This window comes from Scomber japonicus, chromosome 20 (genome assembly GCF_027409825.1).
Source record: "Scomber japonicus isolate fScoJap1 chromosome 20, fScoJap1.pri, whole genome shotgun sequence".
NCBI lineage: Eukaryota > Metazoa > Chordata > Actinopteri > Scombriformes > Scombridae > Scomber > Scomber japonicus.
In genome coordinates, this window is record NC_070597.1 from 5,371,358 (window position 1) to 5,390,636 (window position 19,279).

Consider the following 19,279-nt stretch of genomic DNA (forward strand, 5'->3'; position numbering starts at 1 on the left):
CAGCGATATAAGAACTCTAAACAAACACTAGTCCTTTTATTTATTCTATTTATTTAAATTAACCTTTGTGTCGGCCTCCCGGGTCAAATTGACCCTGTATGTTTTGACTGTTCCTCCCTCCTTTCCTTCCTTCCTTCCTTCCTTCCTGTGTTATTTTCCTTCCTTCCATCTGTACTTAATTCTTTCCTTCCTTTCTTCCATCTGCCATCTGTCCTTCCTTCCTCCCTTTCTTCCTTCTGTTCTTCCTTCCTTCCTCCCTTCCCTCCTTGCTTCCTTTCTCCCTCCTTTCCTTCCTTCTTCCTTCCTCCCTTCCTTCCTTCCTCTCTCCTTTCTTCCTTCCTCCCTTCCTTCCTCTCTCCTTTTCTTCCTTCCTCCCTTCTCCTTCTTTCTGTCTGTCCTTCCTACCTTTCTTCCCTACTTCCTTTTGTCTATCTTTCCTTCTTTCCCTCCTTCCCTTCTTATTTCCTTCCTTCCTCCTTTCCTTCTGTTTTTCCTTCCTGTGTTCTTTTCCTTCCTTCCTCCCTCCCTTCCTTCTATCAGTCCTTCCTTCTTTCTGTCTGTCCTTCCTACCTTTCATTCTTCCTTCCTCCCTTCCTTCCTTCTTTTCTCCTGTCTGTCCTTCCTACCTTTCTTCCCTCCTTCCTTTTGTCCGTCTTATACCTTCCTTCCTTCCTTCCTTCTTCCTTCCTCCTTTCCTTCCTCTTTCCTTCCTTCTTTCCTCCCTCCCTCCCTCCTTTCCTCCCTTCTTCCCTTCCTCCCTCCCTTCTTCCCTTCTCCCTTCCTTCATGCCTCCCTTCCTCCCTCCCTCCTTATTTCCTTCCTTCCTCCCTCCTTTCCTTCCTTCTTCCTTCCTTCCCTCCCTCCTTCCTTCCTTCTTCCTTCCTCCTTCCTTCCTCCTTCCTTCCTTCTTTCCCTCCTACCTTCCTTCCTTCCTCCCTCCTTTCCTTCCTTGTTCCTTCCTCCCTCCATTCCTTCCTTGTTCCTTCCTCCTTCCCTTCCTTTCCTTCCTTTCCTTCCTTCTTCCTTCCTCCCTCCTTTCCTCCCTCCCTCCTTATTTCCTTCCTCCTTCCCTTCCTTGTTCCTTCCTTCCCTCCCTCCCTCCCTCCTTTCTTCTTTCCTCCCTCCCTCCCTCCTTTCCTTCCTTCTTTCTTCCTCCCTACTTTCCTCCCTCCCTCCTCCTTCCCTTCCTCCTTCCCTTCCCTTGTTCCTTCCTTCCCTCCCTCCCTCCTTTCTTCCCTTCCTTCCTTCCTTCCCTCCCTCCCTCCTTTCCTTCCTTGTTCCTTCCTCCTTCCCTTCCTTCCTTCCTCGCTCCCTCCTTTCTTCTTTCCTCCCTCCCTCCCTCCTTTCCTCCCTTCTTCCTTCCTTCCCTCCATCTTTTTAATGATCCGGCCAACATGAGATCAAATTGGTCTCTATGTGACCCTTGAATGAAAATGAGTTTGACTCCTCTGCTGTAGACTACACAGTTCTGCATCACCAATATGACTGAACGCTCGCTGGTGTTGTCCGATTTTTTTTTTTGTTCGATCCTCCAAACTGTGACCTTTATGGATCATTATGTTCACTCTCTGACACATTTAAGTCTAGATTTCCATTTCAATAGATCCGGATGTGTATTAAATGAGTGAATGAGTGGAGGGGAGAGGGAGGGGGGGAGGGGGGAAGGGGGAGAAAAAGACCAATAATCTCTCCCTTTAGGCATGCCTATTTATAGGAGTTGAATGTCGCTTCAGATTAAAATCAATGACGGATATTTGCTGCCCTCTGCTGGTAGAGATAACTCACCTTTTTATGGTCATTTTATTACAGAAAAGTACAATTATAAAGAATAATATGAACACTGAACTGTTAATCATTAGGATGTCAGACATGAAAACGGGTCATGGGTGAAAAAGGTGAGAAGGATACGACCCCTCTAGGGAGGTTAGGGCTTGAAAGCATCAATCTGAAGCATCAAGCAGAACTACAACCCGACCCCGGATAGGCGGCAGAAGACGGACGGACGGAGGACAGTACAGTTTGATGAAAGTGCAAAGATTAAAAGAAACATGTTCAATGTAAATTTCTGCTTGAAAACCACATCTTTATCCCATTTATATGGAAATGGTTAAATACACACACACACACACACACACACACACACACACACACCAATACAACAGACAACTAGTTTACTAGTGCACAAGTGTGGATGTAGTAGTTGTTGGAAACTCCTGCACTTGCACAGGATTCACACTGACTGATAAATTCAACACCAGACTCTCAGCACATGCAGTGAATGTGTGTGTGTGTGTGTGTGTGTGTGTGTGTGTGTGTATTATCAAAACAGTCTACACTCAGATATGCAGAAACACAAAGAATAGCAAACAACCTGTTTATAGAATCTCCACAATATCAAACATCCCAACAACAAATGTTTTCAGAGTCATAAAAAAAACACAATGCACATTAACACCACACACACACTAGAGTAGTTCCCTTATGAAATGACCTTTCTCCTAGCAAACTCCTCCACAACATCGCTAAAGTCCAGGTCTCTGACAGGTTCAGACTCTGTTGCCAGTAATGATAAAAGGACTTCAGGCTCATTTTTGATTCTCCCCAAATGAGAAAATGAGCTCTCCCCCTCACAGTTTGTCACCAGCAACGTAAGGAACATCCTCAAAGCCACATAAACATTAGGGAAGACTAACTGCAGGCCAAACTTTAATCTGGTTTTCAGCATGTTTGAGGGTGACTTGTCTGTTTCAGCCAACATGAAGGACCGGAACTGCAGACACGTAAAACACGCTGTTCCGCCTACGGAACGGACCGGAAGTTGGGAGGTAGCCACAAGTTCTTCTGAATGTTTTAAACACCAACCCTTAAACATATATATTCATGCCGTACATTGTTAGAAAGCTTTCTCCTGATTCATTCAAGACCACTCACGAATTATATGGTTGCTCACAGCCGTAATAGTATTAGCGGTTAGCTCGGCTAGCCACTCAGCTAAAGTAAGCTAACAGCTATAATGCTACATACCTTCAAAGTCTTCCCTTTATCCACAACGATCATCTTATGACTCAGGACTTTCTGTACAGCTCGCCAAGTATCCATTCTGGTGAAATATGAAATCCGTTTCCATAAAACCGGAATACTTTCCTCAATATGTCCATGTATTTAGTCCAACACGTAATGTAATAACACACATAACAAACCATACGGTCCGTTTACGTCATTTCCTGACTCCTGCGTGCATCTGTGGGACACGTGACTGTTTTATAGACACCACACACACCAGCCAATCAGTGCTTAGGATGAGGCAGCACATGTCTCCAAAGCCAATGAGGACATGTGACCGACGACAAATTGGGTGACAATAGGTGCGTGTATTAATCGTCTATCTATGGTATTAATGAGGTCTACTCACATAAAAAAAACACCAAGTGACGGAGGCCACTTGACACCCCCCCCCCCTCCCCAAAAAAAAAAAAAAAAATCTCATCGGATCTGCATGATTAACGTAGGACATCTATTTTGGTTTCAAAACGGCGAATTTCGCCGAAAGGTGAGTGATTTTCATGTCTGTTAGTAAGTCCAACACGGCTCTGTTTGTTTACAACTCCATTTCACCCAGTGCCAGCAGCCTACAGTAGCTGCACCGGAACAACAGACAACCATGGCAACCCGCACTTCCGGCCGTTAATTGGCTGGTACAACGTATACAGAACGTGACAGAACGTCATTGTCGAACCCGTCAAATTTAAAAAATATTAATTCAGACTATTTTTTTTTTTTTTATGGAAAAGCAATTATTTCATTCTGTACCCCTCAAAACGACCCGTGGCTGTATTATTTTAAAAAATATATAGCTTTTAATAAATATTCTACATATTCAACCTTTAAATTAATAAAATAGTATAAAATAAAATAACATAAATATGAAATTGATGAATATAAAATAAAATAGATAAAATAATATAAAATAATATAAATAATAAATAAATAAAATAAAGTAAAATAAGATAAGAAAAAAACAAATAAATAAAAAAATAAAAAAGGAAAAGACACCTTCAAAAATCTGATGAATCGGGGACTGTAAATTAAAATATGAAGGTCAGGTTAACGTCTTTGTGCTTCATCATCATCATCATCATCATCATAAGAAATTAAAGGACGATTCTCCACAAACATCAGAGGGTTTTTTGTTGTGTTGGAGATGCCAATTTGTTTTTAATCCAACACGTGATAACCCTCCCACACCCTTTATTCACTCTAATACCTCTTCATCATCATCATCCTCATCATCATCACTCTCACTGCAATCAATGTTTAACAGGCCTGCAGTGTTGTGTAACGGAGCGAGCGCGGCGGCTACACAACCTGTATCAGCTTGCAGTGTTGAAATCAAGAACGCAGATTAAATGTTTGATTTGGTAGCAGCTGAAGTTCACAGAGCAGAGAGAAGAAGAGAGAGGAGAGGAGCACAATAATTAACTTTACTTTGTTGTTGAAATGTGTTACACAAATAAATTTGCCTTGCCTTGCTTTATATTTCAAATTAAAATACATCAATGTGCAGGTTTAGATTTAACATTAATCCATCTGATGTTTAAATTTAACGCTCAACCTTCTCAACAGTCTTCCTGAAACATGCAGAGGAGAGTTAATAAAGCCACAAAAAAAGGGGCAGACGTCTCCTCAAGTCGCTTATCTTATTAACCCTCCTGTTGTCCTCGAGTCAAGGAAGGAAGGGAGGAAGAAGGAAGAAAAGGAGGGATGGAGGAGGGAAGGAAAGGAAAGGAAAGGAAGAAGGGAGGGAGGGAGGTAGGAGGGAGGAAAGGAGGAAAAGGAGGGAGGAAGGGAGGAAAGGAGGAACGGATGGAGGAAGGAAGGTAGGAGGGAGTGAGAAAGGAAGGAAAGAAGGAAGGGGGAATATATGGGGGAGGAAAAAAAGAGAGAAGGAGGGAAGAAGGAAGGAAGGAAGGAAGGAAGAAAATAGGATGGAGGGAGGAAAGAGATTAGGAGGGAGGAAGGACAGAAGGAAGGAAGGAAAAGAGGAAGGAAGGAAGGAAAGAAGGAACAGTCAAAACAGACGGGGTCAATTTTACCCGGAGGACGACAGGAAACCCAGCTTTAGTAATTCAGCTACAAAATAAAAGCATGCAGGTGTGAATAAAAACAAGAAGTTTGAGATGATACTTGAAAAATACTGTATTTCTGGGGGGAGGGGGCGGGGGGGGGTCAAGTCAAGCACTCTTACAGAAGATCACATTGATGTTTCCTTCAAAATAAAAGCATGTACATCATTACGATCATTGAACAGACGCTATGAGCACACTGTTTCACATTTTTATCAACATTCAACACATGTAAAACCCCCCATGGTCACTTTGTGCTATGAAGTCTTATTACATGAAGCCCTTGATGTTGGTAATGAAGACGACGTGTCAGTTAAATGAAACTTGCAGCAGTTTTTTTCCCCTTTTCCTCCGTTTGGTCCGTGCTTCTCATTGGTAAATAATTCAACACTTCACTCTGCTGAAAGAAACAGTTATTGGGTTTTTTCTGGAGTCAGCTCTGATCGATATTAAAGAATTAATCGATCGGATTTTAACCGTCTTGTTGTCCTCGAGTCAAGGAAGGAAGGGAATGAAGGAAGGAAGATGGAAAGGAGGAAGGAAGGAAGGAAGGAGGGGGGGGGCGGAAAGAAAGGAGGGAGGAAGAAAGAAAGAAGGAAGGTAATGAGGGAGGAGGGAAGGAAGGAAGGACGGAGGAAAGAAGGAAGGTAGGGAGGGAGGGAGTAAAGAAGGATAGAAGAAAGAAGGAAGGGAGGAAGGTAAGGGGCAGGAATGAAATTGAGGAGGAAGGAGGGAGGAAAGGAAGGAAGGAAGGGAAGAAGGAAGGGAGGACAGAGGAAAGAAGAAGGTAGGATGGAGGGAGGAAGGAAGGAGGGAAATAAGGAAGGAAGGATGGAGGAAAGAAGGAAGGTAGGAGGGAGGGAGGAAAGAAGGACAGAGGACAGAAGGACAGAGGAAGGTAGGGGGAGGAAAGAAATTGAGGAGGAAGGAGGGAGGAGAGAAGGAAGGAAGGAGGGAAGGAAAGAAGGAAGGACGACAGGAGGTTTAATCAAAAGCTCCTCGGTGGTGAACCAGTATTGAAAAGCTAGAAGTGTCTCTGCTGCTGCTGTCAGTACTGTGTTTAATATTAATGCTACTAACGGCTACTGCTGCTCTCTCTCTCTCTCTCTCTCTCTCTCTCTCTCTCTCTCTCTCTCTCTCTCTCTCTCTCTCTCTCTCTCTCTCTCTCTCTCTCTCTCTCTCTCTCTCTCTCTCTAACTGCCTTCAGTGACATGTGCAATCAACACTGTTCAGGTTAACATCAGTAAACATATTTAAAAAAAAAGAAATAAAATAAAATAAAATGAAAGAAGGAGAAAGCAGTTTAACAACACTGTGTAATGGAGAGAGCGAATAAAACAGAGTTGGATTTGGTGTTTAAAAAGTCTAATTCAGAGGTGTCGAACTCATTTTCATTCAAGGGCCACATACAGACCAATTTGATCTCATGTGGGCCGGATCATTAAAAAGATGGAGGGAAGGAAGGAAGGAAGGAAGGAAGGAAGGAAGGAAGGAAGGAAGGAAAGAAGTAAGGAAGGACAGATGGACAGATGGAAGGAAGGACAGACAGTGAAGGACGGCCAGAGAGACGAAAGGAAGGAAGGAAGGAAGGAAATAAGAAGGGAAGGAAGGAAAGGCAGACAAAAGGAAAGAGGGAAGAAAGGTAGGAAGGACAAACAGATGGCAGGAAGGACAGATGGAAGAAACGGAGAAAGGAAGGAAGAAAGGAAAAAAGGAAGGTAGGAAGGACAGATGGAAGGAAGAAAGGAACATGAATGAAAAAAAAGATAAAAGGAAGGTAGGGAGGAAGGGCAGATGTGGGCCGGATCATTAATAGATGGAGGGAAGGAAGGAAGGAAAGACAGACAAAAGGAAAGAGGGAAGAAAGGTAGGAAGGACAAACAGATGGCAGGAGGGACAGATGGAAGAAACGGAGAAAGGAAGGAAGAAAGGGAGGAAGGACAGATGGAAGGAAGAAAGGAAAAAAGGAAGGTAGGGAGGAAGGACAGAAGGAAGAAAGGAAGGAAGGAAAAGAACACAGAAAGGAAAGTGGGCCGGATTGCACCCCTCGGCGGGCCGGTTCTGGCCCACGGGCCGCATGTTTGACACCCCTGCTCTAATTAATCAAAAGTCCAACTTTAAAGAATCAAATTAAACCAAATCGCTATTAAACTGATTAAACTCTCTTTAATTTACCATCGCTGATTAATTAATTAACCCTCCTGTTGTCCTCAGGTCAAGGAAGGACAGAAGGAAGGAAAGGAGGAAGGAAGGAAAGGAGGAAGGAAGGAAAGAAGGAAAGAAAGGAGGAAGGAAGGAAGGATAGAAGGAAGGAAGGAAAGGAGTAAGGACGAAAAGAGGAAGGAATTTAGGAGAGAAGGAAGGGAGGAAGCAAGGAAGGAAGGATGGAAGGAGGAGGGAACAAAGAAAGAGGGGAGGAGGGGAAAAAGGAAGGAAAAATTAAAGAAAGAGGGAAGAAGGAAGGAAGGAAGGAAAGGAGTAAGGACGAAAAGAGGAAGGAATTTAGGAGAGAAGGAAGGGAGGAAGGAAGGAAGGATGGAAGGAGGAGGGAGCAAAGAAAGAGGGGAGGAGGGGAAGAAGGAAGGAAAAAATTAAAGAAAGAGGAAGGAAGGAAGGAAGGAAAGAAGGAACAGTCAAAAGAGACGGGGTCAATTTGACCCGTGAGGACGACAGGAGGGTTAAAGATGAGAACTTGCCTCACACACACACATTCATACATTTATAACTAACAATATTTAACACTTTTAAAAACATAAATGTGCAGCTTGAACAGGTTTTAAATGAACAGTGATGTTTTACCTTTCCTTAACATCAGTCAGAATCACTTTATCACTTTATCACATAAGAGAGAACAAACTGCAGCTTCTTCATAAAAACATATAAAAGATGATTGACAAGAGAAGAAGAGGAAACAGCTGATGAACATTAAAGTAGACAATCGTTTTTTCCTTTGGGTAAAAATGTATTCATCTTAAAAGTTACACAAATCATTCTTTAACCCTCCTGTTGGAGGAAGGAAGGAAGGAAGGAAGGACAGGAGGAAGGAAGGAAAGAAGGAAGGAGGGAGGGAGGAAGGAAGGAAGGAATGAAGGAAGTGAGGAAAGAAGTGAGGAAGGAAAGGTGGAACGAGGGAGGGAGGGAGGGAAGAAAAGAGGAAGGAAGAAGGAAGGAAAGGAGGGGAGATGGAAGGAAGGAAGGAAAGGAGTAAGGGGGGAGGAAGGAAGGAAGGAAGTGAAGAAAGAAGTGAGGAAGGAAAGGTGGAAGGAGGGAGGGAGGGAAGATGGAAGGAAGGAAAGAAGGAAGGAGGGAGGGAGGAAGGAAGGAAGGAGGAAGGAAGGAAAGGAGTAAGGAGGGAGGGAGGAAAAGAGGAAGGAAGAAGGAAGGAAGGAAGGAAGGAAGGAAGGAAAGGAGTAAGGAGGGAGGGAGAGAAGGACAGGAGGAAGGAAGGGAGGAAGGAAGGAATGAGGAAGGAAAGTAGTAAGATGGGAGGAAGGAAGGAAAGAAGTGAGGAAGGAAAGGTGGAAGGAGGGAGGGAGGGAAGAAAAGAGGAAGGAAGGAAGGAAAGGAGGGAAGATGGAAGGAAGGAAGGAAGGAAGGGAGGGAGGAAAAGAGGAAGGAAGTAAGGAGAGAAGGAAGGAAGGAAGGAAGGAAGGAAGTGAGGAAAGGAGTATGGAAGGAGGAGGGAGCAAAGAAAGAGGGAAGCAGGGGAAGAACAAAGAAAAAATTTAAGAAAGAGGGAGGAAGGAAAGAAGGAAGGAAGGAAAGAAAGAAGAGAGACCCGGGAGGACGACAGGAGGGTTAAGGGTTAAAGTTCACACTGTCTGATCCGCCTCATTTCCAGCAGGTAGTAAAAAAAAAAGAGCACAGACAGAGTCCTTCTTTATATTCATTTTTTGGATTATTATTCCCTTCAAAATAAAAGCTCTTCCTAATATTCATATGACGGGCCTGCTTCAAATGTTGACTTTATATGGTGACAATACATCCAAAAAAATCAATTAATGCAGCTTTTTGTCCTTGTTTGGATTATTATTCCCTTCAAAATAAAAGCTCTTCCTAATATTCTACCTTATTCAAATATGTAAATGTGCTGCAGAGCTCTTGTATTGTGTTGCATTAGACTGAAGAGGCGTACCTAATAAACTGATAAGTGCATAATTTGCCCTCAAACTGAACAAAGCTCGTGCAACATCTCGGCTCAGCTTTTATTCTGACTCTCAGATGAACTTCCTGCCTGTCCATAGGATGACACTGTAATTCATTTAACTTCTTATTTTACTTTTAGCCTGTGTGTTTTCTTCTCAATGGTGCTGCTTTATTCTGAAATTCCCTCTGGATAAATGAAAGATCTATCTATCTATCTATCTATCTATCTATCTATCCATCTATCCATCTATCCATCTATCCGACAGAAATCTCTCTCTCTGAACTCATTTTGCAGGATCACACTGCTCTTGTGCAGACGTGTTTTTGCCGTGACCCAAACCAGTACAAGAGGCGTCCAAATATGGAAATGGTCAGATAAAAATAAAGAGTAGCTTAACTTCCCAATCTTGGCCCTGAGCGGAGCAGCAGAGCAGCGGAGCAGCAGAGCAACGAGGGCTAAATATAAAAACCTTGTGGTTTCTCGTGTGTTGCCTCTGCAGCGGTTCACAGGTCCCTCAACATTTCATTAAATCATTGTGTTTTACGCTAACCCTCCAGAATAAAAGAGGAAGCTTCACGTGGGAATGAAGCTGAATAAATACAGCAGTGTATCATTACATATAAAATAACTTTTTGATTACCGCCTTAAAAGTGCCAACGGGTGTCAAATGGCACTTTTCATATTTGTGCAACTACATTTTTCAACCCCAGCCCCCGCCCCCCCTCCTCCTCCCCATTTCCTACCGCGACACCTTTCACTCCAGAAAAACTTATTACAACACTTTACAAACGTTTGCAAAGGCTCAGGAAGGAGATAGAGGCCACAAATATAATCACAATAGTACACGTTCCCTTTGTATAGTGTATTGTGTCTCTTGCCTAAGGGAAAAGAGGGGTTGGAGGAGGGTGGAGAGGGGTTGGAGGGGGGTGGAGGGGGGGTTTGGTACCATGGCAGTATCCCCAGAAGGCTTCATTTAAGAGAGAGTGTTGCTCAGCAGAGTTTCGGAGCCAAAAAGAGCCGCCCGCATATCCTCCGGAGGCTCCGTGGCCAAAAAAAAAAAAAAAAAATCAAGAGGCCTGACGCTCTCTGTATAGTGCTCTCAGCAGTCCGTTGGGACGAAGAGAAGGAGGTGGTGTCCTCTTCCACCTTGTCAGTACTTATTAATCCCAAAGATCCTGACGCCGTGCAGCTGAGGCAGCTTGGGGATGAGTACAGTGAGCAAGGAAACAGTGTTGACCACAAAATGGGCCTGATCGTATTTGGTGTAAAAGCTGGTGAGGAAATACCTGCAGAGACAAAACAGAGCAGAGATATGTGTTAAATTTATTCCACATTCATTTATCATATCACAAATATCAGATTTATTTCGTCTAATTGCTTAAAAATCAAATGGATGGTTCAATACTACTTTCTTTTAAAGTATAATCATCACTACTCTCATTGAATTGGTTGATAACTCAGTGTTTCCCCATTTATTATATAGACCAGTAGTTACATTACTAAAGCACTACATTGTTAAGAGCTTAAATTGTTGTTTTTATGCACCAGAATGATGCATTTGACTTTAAAATGTTATTTTTTGTTGCTTTTTTAACTCAAAAGTGAGATATAATCTAATTTAAATGAGGCCTATATCGACCATAATTTACAGAAATAAGTAAAAAGTTAGAATTAAGTTGGCATGAGAGGACAAAAGTTTCGATGATTGACGGGAAGACGACAGAAAGATTAAGATATTATAGTTTGTGTAAAGTAAGAATAAATATGTGTTCTGAGTTTGACATACCACAGAAAAGTGTGTTGTTAACCACCCTGCCAAATTTGAATGATTAAAAAAAATCGCCAAATATATGAAATTAGGCTTCAAAGTTGTGTAAAAATCAGCCTCTTTCTCTGCTCCCAAACGCTGTGGGCGTGGCCTCCAAGTTCTCGGAAGCCCCGCCCCCTACCAAGTGTCACCTGTCAATCAAAGTCACCACCTCTACCAGAAACATGGATGCTACGTCTGAGAGCTTTCTGCTGCTAGCTCGGCGGCTAACTCAGCGGCTAACTCGGCGGCTAGCTCGGCGGCTAACTCGGCTGCTAGCTCAGCTAACTGTAGACTGTAGTAGTAGTAGTGTGTGCTGAATGTATTTATACCTCTACAGCAGCAGGGGTGGGTTTATGCTAATCACTAAATCCTGAACACAGAAATCTTGAAACACAGTTTGTGAAGCCTAGCTCCACAATTCAAATCTAAATGGTTGAAATGCTTTTTACACCTTTTTTAGAAATACATTTATGACCTATTTAATGTGTTTAGAGGAAAATGTCTGAATTCACTTTACACAGTCTTAGTGTAGTGAAATAGTAAAAAAAAAAGACAAATCCTCCCTTTAAAGATGCAAAAACCTTTCACTTACTTTCCATTTCAACATGTTTCCTAACAACACTTGAATCTGTGATACTGTTTCAACACACGATTGCAACACCAGTGATTATTTAAACAACTAAACACATGATGCTGCAGCAGTGGCTCATCTGCACATCTGTATTTACATATTTAGCTTCTTCTAAATAGAGTTTCCTTACAGCAGCATGCAGGCACCGGATGCTTAGACGTGGTTTCAGATGAGACAACGGCGCCAATAAAGAGAAGATGAAACTAACCACGATGCTCAGAGAGTGTAGACGAATGCACACGACGGTAAAGAAGAAGAAGAAGAAGAAGAAGAGTTTGAGAGCTTAAAAATGAAGAATTGCACTATTTGGTATCTGCTGAATAATTGAGAATATGCAGCCAACACATACTGGTAGTGAAATAAAATGACTCCTTTGATATTATGAATGAAATAAGATTAAATTAAAAATGCTAGAGGGCTTTTATTCTAGATTTGAAATGATGGCTATAGAAACAGAAAGTGGCATACACTCGGCTCGCTGACAGACTATTGGACTCGGCCCCTGGTTGCGGTCCAGCCAAAAAAAAAAAAAAAAGAGTGTAGGCTACACCTGCAAAAATCTGCAATGACTTGAATGTTGAGAGCTGAGCTGGCAAATCAACCGCCAGCACTTCCTGTAAACACAACGAGGCTGCTTAATAAGGACGGAAAAAAGGGCACCAAAGCAGCGAGGGGTACTAAGCCCCTTAACAATCTGTGAGCTCGGTTAATAAGGGAGAAGCAGCAGGAGGTGTGAGTGTGTGTGTGTGCGTGTGTGTGTGTGTGTGTGTGTGTGTGTGTGTGTGTGTGTGTGTGTGTGTGTGTGTGTGTGTGTGTGTGTGTGTGCTAATCAATCAAGAAGTCTTTGTGATTGCACACTTAGAAGTAGAGGTAGAAGAGGAGTTGATTTTTTAGTAGATGCACTATAACAAGTGATTTCAGTCATTTTTATATCAGCCTGAACTACAGCACATTTATTTAACCCTCCTGTTGTCCGTGTGTCAAGGAAGGAAGGGAGGAAGAAGGAAGGAAAGGAAGGAAGAAGGAAGGAAAGCAGGGAGGAAGGAAGGAGGGAAGGAAGAAAGGAACGAAAGGAGGAAGCGAGGAAGGAAGGAAGGAAGGAAGGAAGGAAGGAAGGAAGGAAGGAAAGGAGGGAAGAAGGAAGGAAGGAAGGAAAGGAGCGAGGAAGGACAGAAGCGAGGAAGGAAGGAAGGAAGGAAGGAAAGGAGGGAAGAAGGAAGGAAGGAAGGAAAGGAGCGAGGAAGGACAGAAGCAAGGGAGCTAGGAGAGGAAGGAAGGAAGGAAGGAATGAAGGACGGAAGAAAGAAGGAAGGAAGGAAGGACGGTAGGGGGAAGGAAAGAAAGAGAGAAGAAGGAAGGAAGGAAGGAAGGAAGGAAGAAAGAAGGAAAGGAGGGAGGAAGGAAGGGAAGGAAGTAAAAGTAAAGCTTCCTTAATTTCAACTGAACAAAGTGGATCTCCTACAGTTCAACAGTTTGTCTTTTTAAAGAAATTCCCTCTTTGTGTCCCGAAGGACGGTGTTTTCCTGTCCAGTTGCAGTGGAAGGTCATAACAAGAAGAGGAAATATGTCACTAAAAAGACACAATAAGAAAGATATTGACACTATTTTTAACTAATTTGGACGTTTTAAAGACTCGTATTCAGCTTCAGACAAACTTTTAACTACATTTTTTGTGAGCTGTGGATTTTATTCTCCATCATTTATACTGAAACTACATTATGAATTGATTTTGTAATATTCAGTATGAACAGGAGGAATGATTACAGCAAGAAAAACATCAATGTCAAAGTTCATTTGGTCTCCTGACAGACTTGAAATATTGTGAACCCATCTTTGAAGATATCCTTCTCATATATTTGTTTCTGAGCCAGTAAAACATCCTTAACCCTCCTGTTGTCCTCGAGTCAAGGAAGGAAGGACAGAAGGGAGGAAGGAGGAAGGAAGGAAGGAAAAGAGGGAGGAAGAAGGAATGAAAGGAGGAAAGGAGGAAAGGAGGGAAGGAGGAAGGAAGAAATGAGGGAAGAAAAGAAGGAAGGACAGGAGGGAGGAAGAAGGAAGGAAAAGAGGGAGGAAGAAGGAAGGAAAGTAGGAAGGAAGGAAGGAAGGAAAGGAGGGAGGAAGAAGGAAAGGAGGGAGGGAGGGAGGAAGGAATGAGGGAAGGAAAGGAAGGACGGAGGAAAGAAGAAGGAAGGAAAGGAGGGAGGAAAGAAGAAGGAAGGACAGGAGGGAGGAAGGAAGAAGGTAGGACGGAGGAAAGAAGGAACTTAGGGGGGAGGAAGGAAGGAAAGAAGAACAGAGGATAGAGGGAAGAGAGAAAGGAAAGGAAGGAAGGGAGGAAAGAGAGAGGAAGGAAAGGAAGAGAGAAGGAGGGAGAAAGGACAGATGGAAGGAAGGGAGGGAGGAAAGAAGGAACAGTCAAAACAGATGGGGTCAATTTGACCCGGGAGGACGACAGGAAGTTTAATAATCAGCTGTGAGTATTGATCACTTACAGGACGATGGGCGTGATGGTTAGAAACTTGCGTGAAGCCGTAAACTGAACTCCGTAGTCCATCTGCTCCCAGTGTGTGAGCAGGCGAGCTTTGCCCTGATCGGGGGTCTCGAAGGGCGTCCCTTTGACCGTGTGGAGGAGGAGGTACATGCACTGCAACACACCGAGAGACACACAGTTAGACACACACAGTCAGAGAGAGAGCAGCGATGTTATAACACTGAAATGAATGGTTTTACTTAAGACTGCAGAACATGCCAGGAAGAGGAAGTATCTTCAGGACTGCTCTTACCATAGGATAAAATCAGTGACAAATAAGGGTTGGCAATCATCTCATCATCTCTTCTGTTTAAATTGACTCGTAGGAAGTTTTGTTTTACACACAGAGGATGAAAGATAAAGAGAAGTATGTGTGGACGACAGTGGAGAAAGCACTCCTGAGTACTGCAGGATTGTCACCAAAATGTTACTTAAAGAGAGTAAAAGAGAGACTGTCCTGTTTTCATTTTTCTTTATTCAATTAACGAGTTTTCTTTTTTTTTTGTTTTCCAGATTTAACTAAATTGGTTGTTTTGATTTGGATGATTTGAGAAAATCGAGTGTCACTTTATTAGTTTTACACACGAGTCAGTGTTAAATAAATAAGAGTTAGCAAGATGAGCAATTCAAAAAATATATTTAAAATTGTCTTCATCAGGTTTGTTAAAATGTAATTTAGTATTTTTGTTGGTTTTATATCATTTGAAATGACATTTGCACCATTTTTTTTAACCAAAAGTAAGACTGAATGCTCCTGAAAATGTCAAATGGTGTAACCACAAAAGAATGATAAATATTAAATATTTTATCCACCTACAGTGTATTTAAGTGTCCATGTGGTTTAGTCAAATTTAAAGGGGTTAAAATAAATGTATGAATAACTTGCACACAGTCTTTTTCGTGTGGACCCCCTCAGTTATTTATATGTTTATGTTCACATTTTAACTCCTTTTAAATTTGACTAAACCACATGAACACATGAAAAGACAATACTAAACTCTTCAGACAGTCTTTGTAATCATAGTGATGGAATATCTCAACACTGATAATTAAAAAGCTGGTTTAACCCTCCTGTTGTCCTCAAGTCAAGGAAGGAAGGGAGGAAGAAGGAAGGAAAGGAGGGAGGAAGGAAGGGAGGGAAGGAAGGAAAGAAAGAAAGGAGGGAGGGAGGAATGGAAAGAAGGAGGAAGGAAAGGAGGGATGGAGGGGGAAAGGAGGAAGAAGGAAGGAAAGGAGGGATGGAAGGAAGGAAAGGAGGGAGGGAGGGAGGGAGGAAGGAAGGGAGGGAGAAGGAAGGAAAGGAGGGAGAAATGGAGGGAGGAATGGAGGAAGAAGTAAGGAAAGGAGGGAGGGGGGAAGGTAGGAAGGAAAGAAGGAAGGGAGGATGGAAGAAAGAAGGAAAGGAGGAAGCAAGGTAGGAAGGAAGGAAGGAAGGAAAGGAAAGGAAAGAACGAACAAAGGGAGGGAGGAAGGAAAAGAAAAGGGAAGGACAGAGAAAAGAAGGAAGGGGGAAGGTAGGGGGAGGAAAGAAAGAGAGAAGGAGGAAGGAAGGAAGCAAAGTAGGAAGGAAGGAAGGGAGGAAAGGAAAGAAGGAAGGGAGGAAGGAAAGGAAAGGAAAGGAGGAAAGTAGGAGGGAGGGAGAAAGGAAAAGAGGAAGGAAGGACAGAGGAAAGAAGGAAGGGGGAAGGTAGGCGGACAGAGGAAAGAAAGAGAGAAGGAGAAGGAAGGAAGGAAGGAAGGAAGGAAGGAAGGAAGGAAGGAAGGAAGGAAGGAAGGAAGGAACAGTAAAAACAGACGACAGGAAGGTTAAACATTACTCTCACTATTAATTAACAAAGCACACAGCTAGCAGCTAGCAGCTAGAAGCTAGCAGCTAGCAGCAGTGAAGCAGCTTTTCCTCCTAAAGCAGAACTCAACGTCTCTACTTTCATTCACCACATCCCAGAAAGAAAAACCCTTTTATTAAAACCCCAGCGCTCCACTGAGCTTGTCTTTCATTGAGATGACTGTTTCAGTAAATATTGAAGGAAAATGTGGCGGGTGCTTTTTCTCCACTGACCAGATTGTGGATGAGGTTGGTGAGGGTCCAGACCACGGGGACGCTGGCGAAGGGGATGCTGAGCAGGATGACGTGCAGCAGGCCGATGCCCAGGATGTAAGACAGCCACATTCCTCTGCTGTTCATCACTCGGGTGTTGGGGTTCACCTCGCTGTGTGCCGTCCCCACGTTCATGATGATGGCGCCCGCCGCTACCTACTTTTATAATATAATATAAAAAAGACCTGAATGTTCGGTTGGGGCTGCATCTGGAAAAAGGTTTTCACATAAGTATTAATCCAGAAAGGCTGTTTATGAGTTAATGATCTGAGCAGAGCATGAGCAGTTTACATGGTACACTTATTATTATTATTATTATATATGACTTGATTGTTGCTAATTAAAATAATAACATGTGGAAGATGGGGAGGCAACGCTGGAGCTGCAACAATTAGTCCATTAATCAGCTATTAAATGCTTCAATTTCTCTGGTTGCTGCTTTTTAAATGTGACTAGTTGATGTTCTGTGATAGTAAAGTCAGTATATTGGGGTTGTGGATGGTTGTTTGGTACATATTAGGTTGCATCTTGGGGCTTTGGGACACATTGTTTGATATTATTGATAATAATTTAGCCTTTAATTGCATTAGTTTCTTTTTTTTTACTTATTTCATCCGTTTTGTACAGTATTTGGATTTATGTCAAGAAGCTGCTGTAACACTTTTAATCTTCCTTTGGATTTAATAAAGCACCCTATCTACAGTATCTATCTATCTATCTATCCATCCACCCACCCACCCACCCACCTACCTACCTACCTACCTACCTACCTACCTACCTACCTACCTACCTACCCATCCATCCATCCATCCATCCATCCATCCATCCATCCACCCACCCACCTATCTATCTATCTATCTATCTATCTATCTATCTATCTATCTATCTATCTACCTACCTACCTACCTACCCATCCATCCATCCATCCATCCATCCATCCACCTACCTACCTACCTACCTACCTACCTATCCATCCATCCATCCATCCACCCACCTATCCATCCATCCATCCATCCACCCAACCACCCACCCACCTACCTATCTACCTATCTATCTATGAATGATTGATTTACACATCCAGTATGCAGAGTTTAATGTGTGATTATTACAGTATATATTATTATACTATTATACATTTCCCCACTGTGGGATTAACAAAAGGAATAAAATATCTTATCTTATAATGAGTGATATTGATTTTAACCGTGACTTATTGTACGTGATTTTAATGTTATTCCACATTAGCAGCTACTGTAGTGGCTATAATTGATTATTTAAATGGGACACCAGTATTTTGTGTGGTCAATGGTGTAAATGGAAGTAACACGCCTACTTTAGTATTAGAGTTTGATCGATATATCGGTATAGGCCGATATTGACGAATATAAGTTGTCCAGCATGTTCCGTAATGAAACGTATGAAATTCCCAGTGAAGATTACTGTTTCAGTCCACTGATGTCATTTTACACAATAAAGTTTATATCATACTATCGTTTCATATCTTGATCATGAGTGTTTGATAACCACATTTTTTAGGATCACTGCAAAACAACATGTTCATATTTATCTTCTTTACTCATAATATTATCTGATTGTGATTTTAGCCTTCCAATTGTATGTGTCTTATTGTATGTGATTATTTGGCTTAATGGTAAAAATGGTGTAAATGGAAGTAACATGTCTGATATTGGCCTATCATGGATATACAGGTATCAGTCAAGATGTTGTCCAACATGTGGCAATATAGTTTTTATTCATAGCTAAGTATACTTATTAAATTCCCAGTGAAGCTCACTTTATACATTAAAGTGTACTATTGAGCTGTAAAATATCATCCTTACATATGTTGGTCACAAGTGTTTGATAGCCACATTTTTAGGGATGATTGCACACAAAAAAAGTGTGTTTATGTTTATTATTCTGTACCTAACATTATCTGACAATGTATCGATATTATTTTACTCCCTCAATATCGGTATCCAATATCGGCATGGCAGTAATTAGGATACAAAAGGTCATGTATGTTTAAAAAAAGTGAATAAAACTGATTGACAGTGGTTTTATAAAGCACTTGGTTCAGTCCTTGCATGCTGTCTCATAAGTTGTCAAAATGACACATGTTACAGTTATAGAGTTAGAGTTATATTATAAGTACACTAATATTTAGATTCATTACAATAAATATAAATGAGCACTCACTGCAGAGAGAGGGAGGGGGGGAATGGCTTCAACTCCGACCTGTCTTGGCACTAGTCCTTTATCACAGTTTCTTTCTTTCTTTCTTTCCTTCTTTTTTTTTTTTTTTTTGGTCTTATCGATGCCTTCAGAAGCTTTGTAAGTGATACTATCACCGGGAGACCTGCGGAGGCTCCAGTGTCTAGATATCCAGTCACAAGGTAACCATCTTTTTTGAAGCGAAACGTGCTGTGTGAAAGTGTCCGCCTGCAGACAGTCACCCTCCGGACACAAGAAGCACTTTTCCTCCGTCTTCTATCCAACAGCTGCTGACAACACAGCACAGTTCATGATGTAACGTCATCGCTATTTGGTTTTTTCACGGTGCAGTTTTTTTTTTTTTTTTTAGGAGAGGGTTCAGTTGGGTTTTTTTTCTTCGCATTTCACAGTGATTGGTCGGTACAGGTCACGTGGGGGGAAAGGCGCCAATCAGCGTGCGATGCGTTGGAGAACGTTGCATTACGCCCACTCCTACGTCACAGTCGGAGGAGGGTTCCAGAGGAAACGGGTATGACGTCACTTTGGGACAAATTTATTAATGATAATAATAATAATGACAATAATAATAATACAAAAAAGCATAGGAATAATAATAGTGTCTATAACATTATTTTCATTATTAAAATGTTTGAAAAGATACTATTTTTTTCAAATCCTTAAATATAGTATTAGTGATAATAATATTAATAATAAAAATAAAATAAA

The 19,279-nt window shown here is 42.0% G+C and overlaps 1 protein-coding gene across 2 annotated transcripts; it reads right to left on the reverse strand.

The window, feature by feature from the left end:
* Positions 1–10,411: 10,411 nt before the first annotated feature.
* Positions 10,412–18,851, reverse strand: ormdl3 (ORMDL sphingolipid biosynthesis regulator 3). Of its 2 annotated transcripts, none has more exons than XM_053341493.1 (4): positions 18,539–18,851; positions 16,301–16,498; positions 14,204–14,355; positions 10,412–10,556 (listed from the first exon to the last, which is right to left on the reverse strand). In XM_053341493.1, exons 2-4 carry the CDS (start codon positions 16,472–16,474, stop codon positions 10,421–10,423), a joined length of 462 nt encoding a protein of 153 aa, XP_053197468.1. In that variant the 5' UTR covers positions 16,475–16,498; positions 18,539–18,851; the 3' UTR covers positions 10,412–10,420. The 2 variants fall into 2 exon arrangements, with proteins under 2 accessions (XP_053197468.1, XP_053197467.1); XM_053341492.1 differs by having other exon boundaries at positions 16,301–16,548.
* Positions 18,852–19,279: the final 428 nt, after the last annotated feature.